The sequence below is a fragment of the Lissotriton helveticus genome, chromosome 6, assembly GCF_964261635.1.
Source record: "Lissotriton helveticus chromosome 6, aLisHel1.1, whole genome shotgun sequence".
NCBI classification, from domain to species: domain Eukaryota; kingdom Metazoa; phylum Chordata; class Amphibia; order Caudata; family Salamandridae; genus Lissotriton; species Lissotriton helveticus.
Genome location: NC_136067.1, coordinates 616,636,918 through 616,654,757, shown reverse-complemented (window position 1 = coordinate 616,654,757; position 17,840 = coordinate 616,636,918). Strand labels below are relative to the sequence as shown.

The window sequence follows — 17,840 nt, the reverse complement described above, 5'->3', positions numbered from 1 at the left end:
GTGGCAATGGATGACACAGTACCATTATTAAGGTCAAAGTACTGTTTGATGAAGGTCTGCAAGTCCTCCAGGAATGCAGGGTCATGCAAGGTATGCGGATGGGAACCTCCAGAGTACCATGATAGGTGTGACCAGGACCAGCACACTGCGACCCACAGTTCCACCGCAGAATAGTCAGAGTGTCATGTGACATGCCCTTCATCTATGAACTCACATCTGGAGTTACATGCCAGAAGTCTATTCGAGAGAAGAAATAATGGGTTGGGAGAAGAAGAAAAATTCAGTGGTCATGGGATGCCTGTGTCTCCAGATGTCTTAACAAGGGGCAAATGTCCATAATTTCAGTGATCGCTTCTAGCCCATGTAAATGTCTGGGGCCCAGCCCACTGGAGGAGTCTGATATAGGGTTGAGGACCAGATGAAAATCCCCCCTCACCAGCCCGTATAATAGTAGTAGAATCAGAGTGGTGTAAGATGGCATGTATGTCCCAGGCCGTAGCCAGCTCCCTATGGTATATACAATGGAGTAGTATCTGACTCATGCCCTCTAATATAAGTCTAGGTCTGAATAGGAATCCACAGGCTAAAATGTAGTGATGTCATAGTGACCCTAAGCAGTAGGATTGAGAGTTGGAGGAGCATAGTGAAGGAAAGTAGATGCTGTATGCAGGATGTTTTGTAATATAAATAAACTACTTGTGTTTGCTTCGCACTACAGTCTCATCGTGTTCCTTCCCGTGGGTCCCTTGTTACATTGGCAACAAGGATGGGATGCTGAGGACCCAGGAACAAATTATTGAGAATAAACCTCAACAACAACTGTTATCTAATGACGCTGTTCCATCGTCATTGACAGCAGGAGAAAATTATTTAAAATGTGCTTTGGATGTAAGAGATACTGCCTTCCAAATGTTCCAGTATGAGGTGAGATTGTGTTTGGCAGCATTTCAGGCAGTATCTATTGTGACTGTCTCACAGCGCCTCAATCCCAAGCAAGGGCAGGATTATAAATCAATGACCTGCCAGTGTCACATGTATTTTCTGTCATAAGGCTAAACTAAACGGTGCTGTCGTGTGGCAACATGTTTGGTTTCAAGTTAGACCAGGTATTTGTATAAACTATTTGCGTGTGCTAAACACTACGGGCTCATCATGTTCCTTCCTGTGGGTCCCTTGTTACACTCCCTTTCTATCATGACATGCCAGGCTGTCAGCCGTCCCTTGGCCAGCCAAGTGACCAACACCCCTAAAACTCTCATATGTGGCCCTGGGCTGACTCCAGGGCTACATCTCGCCCCGCAGCCACCCAACTCAAAGGCCGGTAAGGCCGTCTCAAGCTCACTAGCTGCCCCAGTCGTGGCCGAGCCTTTGAGGTCTGCTTGCTTTCCGTGGCTAGGTCGCACGGCTCAGCCCGCACAAGTAGTGGGGGGGCCCCAGTGAGTCCACAGCAGTATCACCTATATCAGGGGTGCATCAGGCCTCCATCAGCTCCTTTGGCCCGGTCAGCGAACCTGCCAAAGAAGGTGTCTGAAATAGGCCTAGCTGGCTGTGGAGCTCAGTCTAATGCAGCTCTCTTAGCTGTGCAACATGCCATGCCCCTCTCCCCAATCTCTTTAATACCCATTACTGAACACTTCGAATCAGAACCTTTGCCACCACATCTTTACAGGTCCAGCTCAGTTGCAGTGGGACACTGACGCAGTGAGCTCATGACTGATTTGATAGAAGAAACTTTTTTTTCAATATTCCAAGTAGACTGGCGTAGTTCCTGGAGGGCTGCAAGAATCAAGGCTTCATCCTGTGACTGGCCAATTTTTTAACTTCTCCCTGTTTTCGCTCTACCACCCCCTTCTCCATCAGCAATGGCAGTCTAGGGGTGCAAAAAATAACTTTTCACATTTTGGCTCATGCTTTTATATTTGTTTAGGGGATTCATGCTGCAGAATCCACTTGGAAATGAGTGGTGCGATGTCAGATAATGAAGCACTGTACACAATCATCAGTGGCTGTGAAAATGGGCACTCTACCACCAATCATCCATGGGATCCTCTCTCAAAGCCCTCCTGGCCTACAGTTCCAGCTGACTCCCATTGCACATCAGTCCTGCTACGTATATTGTGGCTTTGGCTCTGATTCAGTGTGGGCCAGGAAAGGGAAGGTATTTACTGCACCTAGTAAATACCAGCAAAGGGTGCTGTATTTGTTAGGTGTGAAAAATGCATTCTATTGCAAGTTAAATCATAGGAAATTATGTTTTACATGAAGAATTGCGGTTTTTCACACTGGATTAGGCATTCACCTGAATTTAATGCATGTCTGTCCCTTAATATATTTTTGCAGGTTTGACCGACCAACATTTATCAGGAGAAAGTTGTATAGAATCGGTGTTTATCGCACATCTCAGAATTAATATCTCTAGGAAAAAGGGTCTTTATGTAGGGATCAGAATTTACCATTGGACTTGGGATCAGGCCTCAAGAGTTATACCCACAAGATCAAAATAAATCCTTAATCATGGGTGCAACCATGGATCAAATGTTAAAATATTTCAAGATCAATTGATACTTTACCAGCTCACAACTTCATTAACAAGTAAGCTACATCCTCAAAGATGAGTGTCCAAATATCAGAAGCAGCAGCTGTCTTTCTTGCCCAGTGGACCTGGTCTTTGGGTATATGTGACGTTGGCTTCAATGAGAATTAATTCACGGCTAAGCAAGATACAGCTGGGTCAATAGCTGAAGTGCGGTATCCATCCTGTGTACCTACTTATTTCTCCAACAGCCACTCTCTGAGAATATAAGAGTAGTTCACCTGTACTTTGAGCAGAAGGTCAAGGAGCAGCCAGAGATGATCTGCACTAGGGACTGAAACACTGGCTGTCATTCCATCATAAGACAGTACCAAACTTGAATTACTGCAGATAGTCTTGTGTTGCTGAGAAGTGCAAGACAGGAGTTAGACTGCCCTGTATGCTGATAGCATAGCAGCATACCAGCTATTCAATTGCCTACTGTGAGGGTTACTGTTTGAAGCATGGATTGCTGCCAGGCGAGAGGGAGAAGGGTTCAACATAGAACTGAGGAGAACCATTGTTGCAGCTCAGTTTACCCTAGCTGAACTTTCACTACCCTTCGAGCAGTGTGCTTCCAGGTCTCCCAACTGCAAAGTGGGTCTTCAACACAAATGCTGCACAGTGCCCTGAAAACTTTAGTCAACTATGAAAGATTATGACACACCCCAATTTTCAATCTACCCTTTTGTTGCTCACTGAAGGGTCAGTTTGTTCTTGTGAAATGAGTGAATAGTGATATAGATTAGTAGTCGGGTCTAGTCAGGACAACAAGTTTGAGTCCTACTCAGTCCCTAGTGGTTCCTATGGTGTTTCATCCAGACCAGGAGAGTGTTAAGAATAGAAAAGTGTGGAACAGGGGTTCGAGAGAGAAACACACAATACGCCCTGTGGTATTCTTTGTGTTTCTAAGACGATATAGGATGAAACACTGGAACACCGGTGAAGTGTACTGATCCTATGAAAATCCATAAAGGATATTTATTTTATTAAAACTTTTTTCCACTTCATCCTACCAGTAGTTGCATCTCCCTACATGAATGTACACTGACTTCAAAATAATTTTACTGTGATTTAAATGAAAGGTAAGTATACATTATTTTTTAAACCATTTTTTTTATATATAAAAATGTCTTTCTGTATAACTCATCAACCAATAGATTCAAAGATAATTAACACATTTTAAAACATGTGGTTACCATTTTAAAACACAATGAAAATTGTCATAGACTAAACAATTTTCAGAGACTAACACTCTTTAAATACATAATACCAACACATGTAACAGAATGTTTTCAGGGCCTCCTTTGTTTCAGAAATGTTAATGTACATATTCGGGGTTCTGAATAAGAAACTGCATGATTCCTAAGCTGGTTTCTGCTGCCTACCCTCATCCTACTCATCGTTTTCTAGAAAGCTTTCGTTTCAACTTGATTTACTATGCAATATGTACATTTCGTAAAACAAAGTATTCATGTAGCTCCTCAAAGTATTAAAGACAAAGCATTAACTTTTGATGTAAGGAGGGAGAGGGAGAAATAGTCATCTGCTGGCTAAATTACACAACCACGAAACCTAAGGTGAATGCTGGCTTCCCTGCTTGACAAAATGTATAATCCTATAAAATTACCTTATTTCACGATGCCTCCTTTTCCATTAACACCATATTTGAGAGCACCTTGAAATACTTCATTGATGTGTACTGCATCAAAACCTCTCTTGCAAAAGTTGCAATAAACTTTAATATTGCTTCATCCGTAATAAAAACTTAGGCCCTCCATAGGGTATACATGACAGCTGCCTTGCCTCTTAGCTCTCACTAATGGCATCATCGTTAGACGGGCGATTCATAATTCTAAGTTCTAAAAAAAAAACTTTTTTTCATTTGAGGACTGTCATATTTTATGGGACGTTTGTTGCAAAATTTTCATGACAAATAAATTGACGGCTCGTATCATCATTGGAGCCGCGGGCAGGCTAACTCCTCAGGCAATGGAGTAGCTTTGAAGTAAGTTGGACTAGAAGCGTCCCTTCCACAGTCTGAGCTCATGAGGCCAAAATTTGGCTTAATACAGATCTAAAAGAAACATTACCAATTAGGTATTGTATATTGTATTTATTTCTACTCATTGAGGATACTCGCATGAGAGTCGTTTTCCAATAGCAGTGGCACAAAGGATCATTAAGTGGTCCTGACGAAAAGCCTTGATGTAGGGCTTGAAACATGTAGACCTTTGAAATACATGCACAGAACTGTATGTCTTTCAATTTCCAACTTTTTCACCATACCCGCCAGGGAAAAGAATAAATAATTTTCCCTACTTAGCCAGGAATTTGTAACTTTATTTTTCATTAGATAAGACCCTTCCACTCTTATACCTCCCCATTCTTCACAGTATATGATCAAAGTGCTCCCACGTATTCGTTGGTTGCAGCACGCCCCGTTCTGCAGAGGGACGGGAAGAACCCCACGATGAAGCATGCTGCCAAAGGAAACCTTGGTGGGTGGAGGTTATTTTAAGCAAACTTTCTGTTTTCTACCTAATAGAAAGAGTGGAAAGCTAGTCCAAACGAAACGGACGAACTCTTTTTTATTATTACGGCTCGTATTGTGGTTCTGTACATTTGCTGAGTCACCCACATCTAGATGCAAGTCCCCTTATAAGTACTGTTTTTGTTCATATGCAGGGCTCGAGTCGGGGTACCACGCGGGTGGACGGCGTCCCCCCACTTATTTTACCGGGAGCTCGATAACTGGAGCAAATGAATTCACACATTCACTCTTTGGCCTCTCTGGGGCGAGATCGGAGCTCATTCAGAACGCCTCTCATACGCTGGCTTCTCTGATGCAATAGCATCTAAGAGGTGAGCGAAGGGAGGCAATGAGTCTAATGGTGCAAGCCACCTTTCGTGACGTCACTTCCTGTCGTGACTCAGCGTCCCCCCACTTCTTTTTTTAGGCCTTGTGCACTGTTCATATGTACAACCGAAACACATCGTGGAGGACTGCATGCCATTGACAGCCTGCTGCTCAAAAAAGGACAAACATGGAAAGGTTCTGAGTCAAGCGTGCAATATTTGAAGGGCGGCAATCGCTGCAGTGATTTTGATGGTAAGCGCAGTTCATTATGCTGACCATCATCCGCCACTCTACGTGTCATCACCAATGCCACATCAAAACACAGCCAGAGGAGACAAGCACAACGCCGCACTGGCTGGCAGCAGGCTTATCTCAGATGGATTTGGGATTGAAAAGCGATATGATTGTTAATGTTCTCACGTAAAGAACTGTTTCTGTTGATAACCCACTGAGGCTCTCAGAAAAGCATTAAACCGACGACCAGCAGAGGAGAAGGGCTGTCAGAAAGGCAATGATGATGCATGGGATCAAGTTGGTGTTGCCACCTGTCGCAGAGAAAAACAGCTGCCACTTGTTTGTGTTTTGAGGTTCTGGAAAAGGCCAGGAGCTGACCCTTGAACAGCAGTTTGTCGCTTTTAGATGCACAATGAATTTCGGAATAGTGTAGAAAGCTTTATCATTCTTTTGAAGTGTATTCATTTTGTAGGTGCTGCGTTAAGTTAAATGTCTTAAAGTGGGGAAAAACGTGATTTTAAATTGCTTCTAGATTTGTTCTTACATTTGTAATTATCAGTTTACTTTCTCGGCCAGTTAATTGCGGTCAGATAGCAACCCTATTATCAACACAGAGCGCTGCTGCATACATTAGCACGCCCTGCCAGCTCACACGTGCATGCGGCAGAATGTCCCTCACGCAGCCCTGCACGCTGCCTGCGAGCGGGTAGCCGTGCTCACTTGTCTCCGGGAACGTGTTGACGCAACGAAGGTATAAATGCATCGCCTCTCAGTGCAAGAAGTCCACCTTCAGTGATGCTAATGAGACGTGTGGACACCTGCGGGGGATCAGCCTCAAAGGCTTCATTCAATGCAGCATACGTTAGCCCGCTCGTGCAAATGGACAATCCGCCCTGAACGCATTGAGTGATTTACTTCATTTTAGTAGTGACGGGAAGTTATCCCTTCGAATCCGTTACATTTCATGATTGTGGCCAAAATAGCAATCATAGAGGGGAGGGACAAGGGTCAAACTGACTGACCTAGTCTGTTAAAAATACGAATCAGCACAACGCGGGAAGCTCCCTTGAATTATCAACTGTTTAGAGGGCTCCTTTATTCAATAGATGTGTCAGTCGAAGTTGGAGGTCAGATCGAGGGCGCCCTTTTCTCTCACAGGGTGCCTTGATCAGCGAGATGCGCCCATTAAACAGCATTCTTTTTCCATTCTCAATGCAGCGGTAGACTCTGCAAGGGCTTACTTACTTGATAACTGTGCCTTTGGTGCCCCCTGCTGTTGTAAGCATGACTCGAGTGGTTAAACTCACACGCAGATCGCCCTGGTCGAGCCCCAGCAGCTCCGAGCAGCATTCCAGTGACTGGCTAGATTTGTTCTTCAGGGTACACCCACCTGGTGATCAAATCAAGAAACGCGTTGAAATAATAAATCCTAATAATGTCGAAAATAGTAGCGCTATCAAATTAAAACTAGGTCTCCACACACCTCAGTCAAAGTTCAAGGTTAGTTCAAGTTTCTTATTAGAGACTTAGATCTTACAATGAGATCTATAATAAACAAAACTACATCTCATAGTACAACTTTAAGAAGCAGATACAAAATGTAAACATTTTACAACACATTAGTTCATTAATTGGAAAAGTTATCATCGCCATTGCCGCTACTGCAGTTGAAACACCATATTTTTAATAACTGGTTTAAAAAAATCTGTGTTGATGAATTGTTAAGACAGGACAGGTGAATATAACATGTTCAATGGTTGTACAACATAATAACTAGGGCTCCCGGTTTTATGGTATTGATTTTTTTGCCATTTCCGTCTATCCATATTTATTTTTTGGGCATTTTTTCTGTATTTATCCACATTTATTTTTGTCACAAGCAAAAGACGATGCTACAGCTAGTGTTTTTCCACATTTATTTAAATTGTGAATGCACACATGCGCTCGGTTGTTATTGGTCAACACTATACATTTATCTGAAAACGTTGCCATTTGCAGAATGTCCCAAATATGCTTAAAAGTGCTATCACAAGCCATTTGTCTCAGAGCCTTGCAGTTTCTGCCATCGGCAGAGTGCCACATCCTCTCCCCCACTGAACACCTTACTGCCCCACTGAGAGAAACTCACACTGCCTTCAGCTGTAACCCAATAGTGCCCCGCTATAAATACCTGAAAGCAATTCAATTCAAATTATGCACTAGACTCCAGTAATATGCTGCCTGAAAAAAGTAACAACATACTGGAAAAATGCAAACACTCATTGTTGACAGATGTTATTGAGAGCCAAATAATAACTGAGCTCTGTGAAGCCACCCTGGCCCTTTTGGTTGAAAGGATAGAAAGCTCCACCATGGAGTACACCTATCATATTTAATAAGTTTAATAAGAATTTCCTCTGAAAGAGTCCTTAAAGTCCATCTCTTGAGATTTAAAAGCTTTAAATGTGGGAACCCCTGAACCAGCATCGCTCCTTGCATAGCTGGGTATTGTGAAGTGTAAAGGTGCAGGGGAGAGACTAGAGCAATTTAAACTGGCTCACTTGAGCTTGTCAAAAATATAATTTCAGCCAAACTCAAGAAGCCTTAACCAAGCAGAGTGCAAAGGACTTTGTGTAAAGTCGACGCTTTAATATTGTAATAAAGTATTTATTTAGATCAGCACAGTACAACCAGTACGCAGGGTCCCATGTTCCCGGCCGGAACATGGAGGGGCACCTCTTTTGTAGCCCAAAAGGGGTAAAAAGCCCCCTCCACCAGGAATGCAGGGGATTAAGAGACGTTTTCGACATAAGATTTTTTTAAAAACGAGAAACAAACAGAGTTTTATTGTGCGTGCGCTGAGAAATGAGACAAGAGGTTGAAGCACCACAATGAAATGGATCCAAAAAAAGAAGCAGCACTTTTACTGCATATGTGTTTGTGGCTGTGTTCTGTCCAACTTTTTCGACAAACAGGACACGTGGCATGCTGTTCCCGCCAGGGCTATATATAGTTGTTGTGGTGATTGCAAGGCACTGCCTTACTGTTTCTCCCTTGTTATACACCACAATCCTCACAATTCCTAATTATACAGAATCCTACACACATTTGAAAGTTAGGTGCAAACCGGGCACTCTAACACAGAATCTGCTCTTGTAAAACCCAGTCTGCGAGGAAAAGACGGGTGCTGGAGCAATCGACAGAGTGAAGAGGCAGGGGCTGAGGGGTGAACAATAAAGCCTCATTAATGGTCTTTCAAAGACCCGTGAAGTACTTGGGTGCGGCTGTGTGTTCGAGCGCGGGGATGCTGTCTCAACCGGGCTGACACCTCTTAACCCTCTAAGGAGGGGGAGACACCAGATGGTTGAGTGTGTGAAGTCAATGACAAAATATACTAGTATTTTCCCGTTTTTATATATAAATACAGATAAAGGAAAACTTGTCTTCCGTCTGTATTTATAAGTAAAAATCTGTTTAAAAGGAAAACCGGGAGCCCTAATTATAACCTAAGGTGCACATTCTTTTGATCCAATTTTGCCTTCTGCCATGTAGAGTTTTTAACGGTAAACATTTCAGTCTACATAGCATTATACATCTTCACACTCTATGTTCCAGATTCCAGGTCAAATATACTTGAGGGTCTGCTACCGACATGATTGAATAGTACAAAGGAAACAACGTTTTGCTCTACATATCTCTATATCATTTTCTGTGGAGCAATTTTTCATATTTTAGATATGCAATGACACCCGGAACCTGCCCGAGGACTTTGTGGAGTCCTGCAACACAATCTTGAATAGGAATATAAGCATGTTATGTTGGAATATATTGATATTTAAAAAACAGCAGAGTTCTTGCTGCTAATGCCAATAGCACTTGTATATGGTCCTTTTGGGGAGTTTTGGTGACCGTAAAAAAGCTAGAAGTTTTATGGCACTTTCCTTCAGCATATGAATTAAAAGGAAGTTATCAAAAACTGAATTTTGCTCTCCTAATTGTGACACCAGGTTAATCAAAGAGGCCTGATTGTATGTTGGAAAATGGGGGTGTGCCAATCCCCCCTGTGCTACATCTAATTGTAGTGTGGCTAGTTTAACCCAGGGCTGCTTATTATTCAAAACAAACTTCCGGATCATTTCATCCAATTCTTTAAAATAGGAACTGGGAATTTTTAAGGGGAGATTACTAAAAAGGAACAAAAACAATGGGAGCGCTGACATTTTAACCATCAAAATCCGTCCTATCAGTGATAGCTGCCGCAGAGTCCCTTTATCTACACATTTTTTCACTTTTGCAAGCATCTTACTATAGTTCAGTGGAAACAATTGACCATAATCATTGTAACAAAGATACCTATGTATCTAATTGGATGTGATGCTCGGTTTTGTAAACAAGCCAGGATCTCGGAAAACTCCAAATTAAATGTAAGGATTTCCGTTTTTGCTTGGTTCACTTTGTATCCCCCTACCTGCGTACATTTCTGGATTTTGGCCAGTGCCTCCTGTATATTTGAACCCCTGGCTTTGAGATATAACATTATATTGTCTGCTTATAACTTAATATTTAAGAAGGAAATCATTTTGATCTGTATGAACCACCTGCTGGGTACATGGAGCAATTCTCCTTGCCCAGATTTTCATAAATAATTTATAATCTGTGTTTAACAGACTAATAGGGCAGTAAGAATTTGGTTTGCACGGATCTTTGCACGGATCTTTTTCCTTTTTAAGGAAGACTACCACCACTGATTCTTTAAAATGTTTAGGGATATCTATCCTGTCATTCATTTTATTAAACAACTTATTTAAGAAAGGAAGTAGTTCTTCTTGAAATATTTTATATGCTTCTACTGGGATCCCATCAGAACTACTGGCTTTGACATTTGAGATACTTTTCAATACTGTAAAAATGTGTGAGATTTCTATAGAACTATTAAGCCTCTCAGTGAGCTGCCGAGACAGCTGCGGCAGGTCCAATAAATAAAAATATGATGTCAGTTCTGACTCTTCTATAACCTGTAGCTCTACATAAATTTATTGAGAGAGACATCTGCAATCATGTGTTTATCTTCTTCTAATTGGCCAGTAGATGGATTTTTTTACTTGACTTATTATTTGTCCAGCTTTCTGACTTTTTGTAGTCCAGGCCAAAAATCTGCCAATATGCTAACTCTCTTCATAAAGCTTTTGTTGGTTTGCCTTTCTTCCCGAAATCTCCTCTGAAAGAAAAAATCCTTCAATTGCTCCTTAGCTTTGAATAATTCTTGCTGTTGTACCTTAAAAGTATATTTCACTGTTGCTCGTTAAGTTTACATCTTGTCTAGCTTTATCAACAGCGGCCTGTAACTCCGAAATCTTTTGCTTGCATTGTTTACTCAACCTGAACTTATAGGAAATCGTTTGCCCTCTGAAAGAGTCTTTAAAATGCCACCCAAACCATAAAGATTGGGGCAATATTTTCATTAAATTGGAAAAACTCTAATAAAAATACTATTTTCTCTCAGCCAAGTACTATCTTCTAATAAAGACTTATTGAACTGACACCTTGGTTTCTTCTTCGGGGTTATCCCTAAAATTAGAGTAAATGAAACTATGGAGTGGTCAGAAAAAGAGTTGGCCAGTATCTCTGTTTTGCCGTTAGCTAATAATCTATCTACCAAAAAAAATCCAATCAGGATGCTGTTCTATACCTAGAGAAATAACCGGTAAATTGAGATAAACCTGGGTGCCCTTGCCTCCATGGATCTGTTAAGGCAAAATCCATTATCATACCTTTTATTAACTTTGCCAAATTAGGCTTTAATTGTTATTTTATTTTATTTTATTCGAGGTATCAAATGTCTTGTTCTGAATGCAATTAAAATCACCAGCTATATACCATATTCACCGCTATGTGATAGATTTGTTTAATTGCTATGGTTTCATCATCTATAGGACCGTAGTAATTCACAAAATTTAACACTGTCTCCGCAACCTTTACCTTCACCCATAACGATATACATTTCCCATCACGTAAAACCTTGATAATTTGCCAGTCAATTGTATTAATAGAATCCCGACCCCTCAAACCGCTAAATTAGCAGACGAAAAATATGGCAACGCATATTTTTGAGGTAGGGATATCTTGGGGATATAAGTCCTAAAATGGGTTTCTTGTAGAAATAATACTTCCGGGGTGAGGGATGCTAGCCAATTTAAAAATGCACAGTATTTACGTGGATTCAGCAAACCATTCACGTTGAATGTAATTACTTTTATATTTTGTGTCATTTTGATCTATCTTTGGAAGCATATCTCGACCTCGACCTCTCCTGAAATGTATCTTCCTTATTAACATTTTTTCCGTCATCTCACAATAAACGTATTCTACGTAGTATCTCGATAGCTCGGAAACACATCCTATAAAAGTTGCACTTATCCCGCAAATTTTTTCCATTGTTTAACCCGTCCCTAACCTTAACCAACTCCCCATGCCCCTTCCAACCCTGGCAATTGGGGAATAGCCCACCATACCCCTTGCCTCCCCGCCCTGAATTACCCCAAAGCTGGGTGCCATGGTATTGCACCTTGAAGTGACCTGTCCCCCTCCCCTTTTATCTCAGAAAATCAGAGAAAAACAATCAATCTAACAATAAATAAACCGCAACCATTCCCGATTCTTTTTCATTATCTACTTTCTGTAGTCATTTTCTGCAGCAGTTCTTGAGCCTCGTCGAGATTTGCGTACATATGACATTTTCCTTGCACCCAGACTCTTAGCTTAGATTGCTGAGCTATAGCCGCCAGATCCCCCTGTGCCTTAAACAAGTACAGAAGTTTAACAAATTCCTTCAGATGACGAGCCGCTGCTGCAGACATACCCGAGAAAAAATACAGCAGCTAGGAACTTCGCGAGTTGAGAATTGCTTCTATTGAATAGCCCTGGTCAGTATCTGTTCTTTGACCAAGAAATCTGCGACGTTCACCAGGATTGTTTGTGGCAGCTTTGAGTTTGAACATGGTGGGCTGGGCCCCTATGTGCCCTCATGATAGTGAGATCTCCTGAGAATTTGGGCAACACATTGTCCTTAATAAATGTCTCGACCCATTGATGCATTTGTCTTCCCTCAAAGCCTTCTGGAACCCAGACGAGCCACAGGTTAGAGCGTCAAGAGTGATTTTTCAGCTCTTCTAGCTTACTTTCAAGTAAAATTTTCAGTTTTTTATCCATAGTAACCTAGTGATGCATAGAGGTCATCTGATCTTAAAGCTGGGATATCCTGGATTCAGCTTTTTGTATCCTTGCCACTTCTTGGAGCGATCTCTCAATTGTTACCATTTCGGTTAAACAACGCATCAGTACACTTGTCCGTATGACACAAATGATTTAGCATTTAAATATGATTTTTTGTATTAAACTAGAGTTAGGACTCTTCCGGTCATCGAGTGCTTATGCTAGGCCTATCACTATGGAATTTACCACAACTGTAACCTATGTGGGGTTCTTCATACAATTAGAGATTTGTTGTGTCCTTATTACCCGACAATACCTGTGAATTTTTGTTTCACTGTGTGATATTATTCATTTCCCACCACTTAGGGGGCTTACCAAGGCTCATTTGCAGGGCATCCCATGGATGGACAGCAAGAGTACACACATTAAGTTTGAGAGTTCTACGCATTGCTACACCACAATAGGAAAAAACAGATGTCCTTTATTATTTTTGGAAGTTGCCACTCATGAGATGGATTCATAGGGTTTAAACGCCCTACTATAAGTTATGGGGAGGTTGCTTACATGCACCAAGTTTTTATTTTTAGGACCTTGTGGTGACAACCATTGAAGTTCCACATCTTTGCCATTTAATAGATCCGTTTTGGATTCTAATATTGCTTGTAAGTTTTTCATTTCATTAGCTTACATGCGTTTTTTCTCACATAGTTAGTTCTTAAATATTCACTTTTTAATAACTTTTAATTTCATCCTAGAAGCCACTGCTTTTTTGACAACCTTACCGGATCGCCTTTTAAGATCAGCGGCCGTAACACCGCAGCCTTAGGTCAGTGCCACATGACCTTTTCATCTTTTGTACATTTAACGGTCCACAACCTTTCACACAGAAGGTGTGATTTCTGTTTTCTTATAATTAATTGTGCACCCACTAATAGACACGTAAGGGTCTTAAGTTCTTTCTAACCTGCTTTCATCTTCTGATCACCCAGCTATTGGTTCGAACAATTCTCTAGATGGTGTTAAATAAATTGCATGATACTTAATCCTTTATCAACTTTATCCCATTTTGCACGATATGCACTTCGATAAATCAGTTTTTTAATACAGGCTTTTAAACTGAATTACCAAGTGCTGTTTTCCTTGCCGATTTCTCACAACTCACATAAGCACATTACTGAGGATAATGCTTTTTATACTGAAATCAGGTTTTAACAAGTTGCTTGTAATATTATGAATCGTCCTCTGAATCCTTATTATACTGTAATCAGGTTTTAATAAGTTGCTTGTAATATCATGAATCGTCCTCTGATTTGTTTTCAGATATACATTACAGCCTTGAAAAAGTCACTGGCGTGACAAAACATGTCAGCTGTACTTTTCAGACTGGCTCTTGCCTGCACCAACTGAAAAATATAAACATCATTGAAAAACTTTTGACTTTGTATTGTGGAATATGTTTGGTTGATGCTTAATGACTAACGCTTACATTTTGTAATATAAATGTTCATAAATTGTTGGCAGGAGTGCGATGGTATCTATCTTTTATAATTAACTATCAATTCTATCTTCTACAAGATAATTATAAGTATGGAACAAATGTGTATTCATCAACAAAGAAGCATTAAAAAGGGAAATAAGGTAAAAGCTTAGTCTAACCAGAGGTGCTGCCAGTGTCTTCGAAGTCAATGTTTCCGAGGTGCAGTACGCCAGCCACTACACGGAAGAGATCGAGCTTCTCGGTGTCGTCCAGGCCAATCTTCTTCATAGCAATGCACATGCGATTGAAGTCTCCATGATCATCGAGCAGAGGGTCCGTCAACGGACGATCCTTGAGGTGCTACAAGACAACAGCAAAGACACAGGTTACAAATATTTCTACCATGAAGAAATGCATTATAAATGTTCCTCGTGGATCACCCAGGCTACTCAACAGCACAGGCATGCAATACATCGGTCTAAGTGCCACGCACCTCAACAATTGTCCCAGAAATATAAATGCACATGCGTGTGTGCAAGTGGCAATAAGTTAATAAACTCACTTTCATACATTACTTACTGGAATCCGAAGGTCAGATTTCTTCATTCTTCGTCATGCTAAAGCCAAAATAATGAGGAAACTTTGTGTAGTGTCTCATCGATTAAATGTTACAGTCGCTTCACAGAGGAAACAATTGGACTAACACTAGCAAGGCTTATTTATTTGATTTAGTGATTCGAGTTCCCTGAATCAATGGAACCCCTTGTACTTGAACTATGGTCGCAAGGTTTTGATTGCACACACATATGGGAATATTTTTTTTTTCCAACTAACGGTAAGATAATGCAAAATTTCAAGCAGTTCCGGTGATTTCCAGTAGTTTTGCATTCCTCTACAATGACTTATAAAAAACAAACACATGCCTGCAGCGCAAGAATTCCTCATTCTGAGGAATGTACAGGATAAGGAATTAATGCTGTACTGTCCTGCACTGTCAGGGACCAGATAATGTTAATAGCATTCTCTTAATTACACTGTCCGTCCCCTGGCAGTGCATCAAAGCAAGTTCTCCAGCAAGGGAATCTTAGTGTGGTGGACCAAGAGAACCATGCAGGCACGCACTACACACAGGCAGCCCTCCTGGGAAAGTACCATCAGGGGTCCGAGGCAATGTATTTACCTTACCGCAATTATATAAAGGCAAATACATTGCCCAGTTCCTAATAATGCTCCTTAAAGCAACAGTGTTGAGCTTTTTCTGTTTTCCACTTGCTTAGTAGTGGAGCAATCCTGATTACAGTCTTCCAGTGTGCAGATGCAAAACAGATGAATTTCTATGTTTTTCAAATCCGCTGAAATATTTCGCCTTCACTATTAATCTCACATATGATGTGACAGATAACTTCACAAATGACATCGATGGCATCAGTGGTAACATTATATGCATCTTAGCACTGACATGATTGATTTCACCATGGATACTGTATAATTCCTTTGTTTGGAGAAGTTTTATTTAATGATGTTAAGTTGTATATTTCTGTTATTTGTTTGTATAAATATTGTGAGATTGTTAGCCGCGCATTGGTGGATGAGTTATGATTTTCATGGCAGAGACTCAAGTTATGGTTTATGTAACTAACCATTACTGACTAATTTTAAGGGTCTTTAGGCTTTATTTCATAACCATAACTGCTTCATAACAGTAGATGTTAATCAGACTTTGTTTTAAACATATGCCATAGGTTATGAGCAGACAAACCCACAACTTCGCTTCATCAAAGTATTTTTCAGTGCATTTGTAGAGTTGGTTGAAGATGTTCTATCTTTAGGGTCTTCGTGGTGAGTGTGTGAGTTAGAATATTTGTAGTGGACCACAACTGAGGAATTTCAGGGAGTTTAAGTCTGCCATATAAACAGATTCTGTTGTCTCGCATGTAACATGTTCCCCAAAACCTTCCGAAAAAAATAAACACACATTTAGATAGAGGTTTAGATAGAGGTGCTTTCAGTCAACCTATGTCGCTTTTGGACATGGCTTGTCAGTTCGGGCACAGGGTCAGACTGGTTTGCAAATGGCCACGTCTGAACTGGGGTGGTGGAGTGAGCTAAAGAATGATGATGGATTACACCCAGATCAGTTGACTGGGGGTGAGTGTTTGATTTGCTCAAGCACTCTGTCCATCATCTCCTTTGGTATTGCTTTGTTCGCCCTGAGTTGGCAGGGTATGCCCAGAAGTGGGTCCCTTGCTCACTCTACTCCTGGATTCAAGATAGCCTGGCTGATGAGGATTAGGAATCCGAAACCAGTGCCAGGATGCTTGTTTCCGGTCCAGGGAACACATGGCTTGGCAGTTCGGCCTTGACTGTTCCCATGAGGCACAGTGTCAGACTGATTTGCATATGGCCACGTCTGAACTGGGGTGGTGGAGTGAGCTAAAGAATGATGATGGATTAAACCCAGATCAGTTGACTGGGGGTGAGTGTTTGATTTGCTCAAGCACTCCGTCCATCATCTCCTTTGGTATCGCTTTTGGACATAGGCTTGGCCCTCGCATCCAATCACCCATGTTTCCTAAGAAGATTCACAACCAGCCAAAGGCCTGATGACTTAATTCCTTTTTTTTTTTTTATTTGCGAATACCTGTTAACTTTATATTTGAAGTTCAAGAATTTGTATTTTATTTGCAAGCTTTTGTTGAATGCTAACATAGGTTATTTGTACCTTAATGACTGACCTGGACCTTTTTTCATCCTCGCTCAGTCTCTCTGTTTTTGCTTAAAGTGGTGCCTTATATATAGGATAACGCTTTTGCTCTTAAGAATCTCACATATTTTATGAAATTTGACAGCTCAAGAAAATGTTGCCCCTTTCTGAATACAAAATGGTGGCTGCAGGCTCGCAAATATTTTTGAATTCTCAAGTTTAATTTAATCCATTTGTATAGCACATGGTTACACCACTGGTGTGTCCCTGCGCTCAAACAGACCAGTAAGAGGGGAAAGGGACAAGTAAGCTAATAAGACCTAAGTTATTTGGAGGGGACTGATATGCTGAAGAGAACAACCAAGTCTTCAGATGTTTGCGAAACCTGGTTTCGCGAGGCTCCATTCTCAGATCTTCCGGTAGAGTGTTTCATGTTTTTGCAGCGTGGTGTCTGAATGAGCGTGCCCCCATTCTTGCTTTGTTGAATCGCGGTACGATTACCAGCGCCTTGTCTTTGCATCTTAAATTCCGGGAGGGAATGTATTGTGTTAATAATCCATTAAATGTATTTTCCTGATTTGTTTTGATGCCACTAGGTACCTATCCCCCACCCTACCATGTGGCCTAGAAGTGATTGTTAGGTTTCCCATTTTTGGCATTTTATTTTATTTTATGGCACAAAACTAATGAGTTGTTGCAAATTTGCATATATTAAAACAGCCATAAAATATCATTTAAGATCTTTATTAGACAATCACGTTTATGAAAAAGTCAAATGTAATTGTCCAAACAAGCGAGTTTT

At 41.0% G+C, this 17,840-nt stretch overlaps 1 protein-coding gene across 8 annotated transcripts in view; it reads right to left on the bottom strand.

The window, feature by feature from the left end:
• Window positions 1–17,840, bottom strand: part of MYO6 (myosin VI) — a 909,629-nt gene that overhangs the window by 459,408 nt on the left and 432,381 nt on the right. For all 8 annotated transcript variants that reach the window (XM_078648084.1, XM_078648085.1, XM_078648086.1 and 5 more), the window contains exons 11-12: window positions 14,514–14,694; window positions 6,912–7,056 (exon numbers count right to left, since the gene is read on the bottom strand). In XM_078648084.1, coding sequence (XP_078504210.1) covers window positions 6,912–7,056; window positions 14,514–14,694 — 326 coding nt within the window. The remainder of the gene's footprint in view (window positions 1–6,911; window positions 7,057–14,513; window positions 14,695–17,840) is intronic.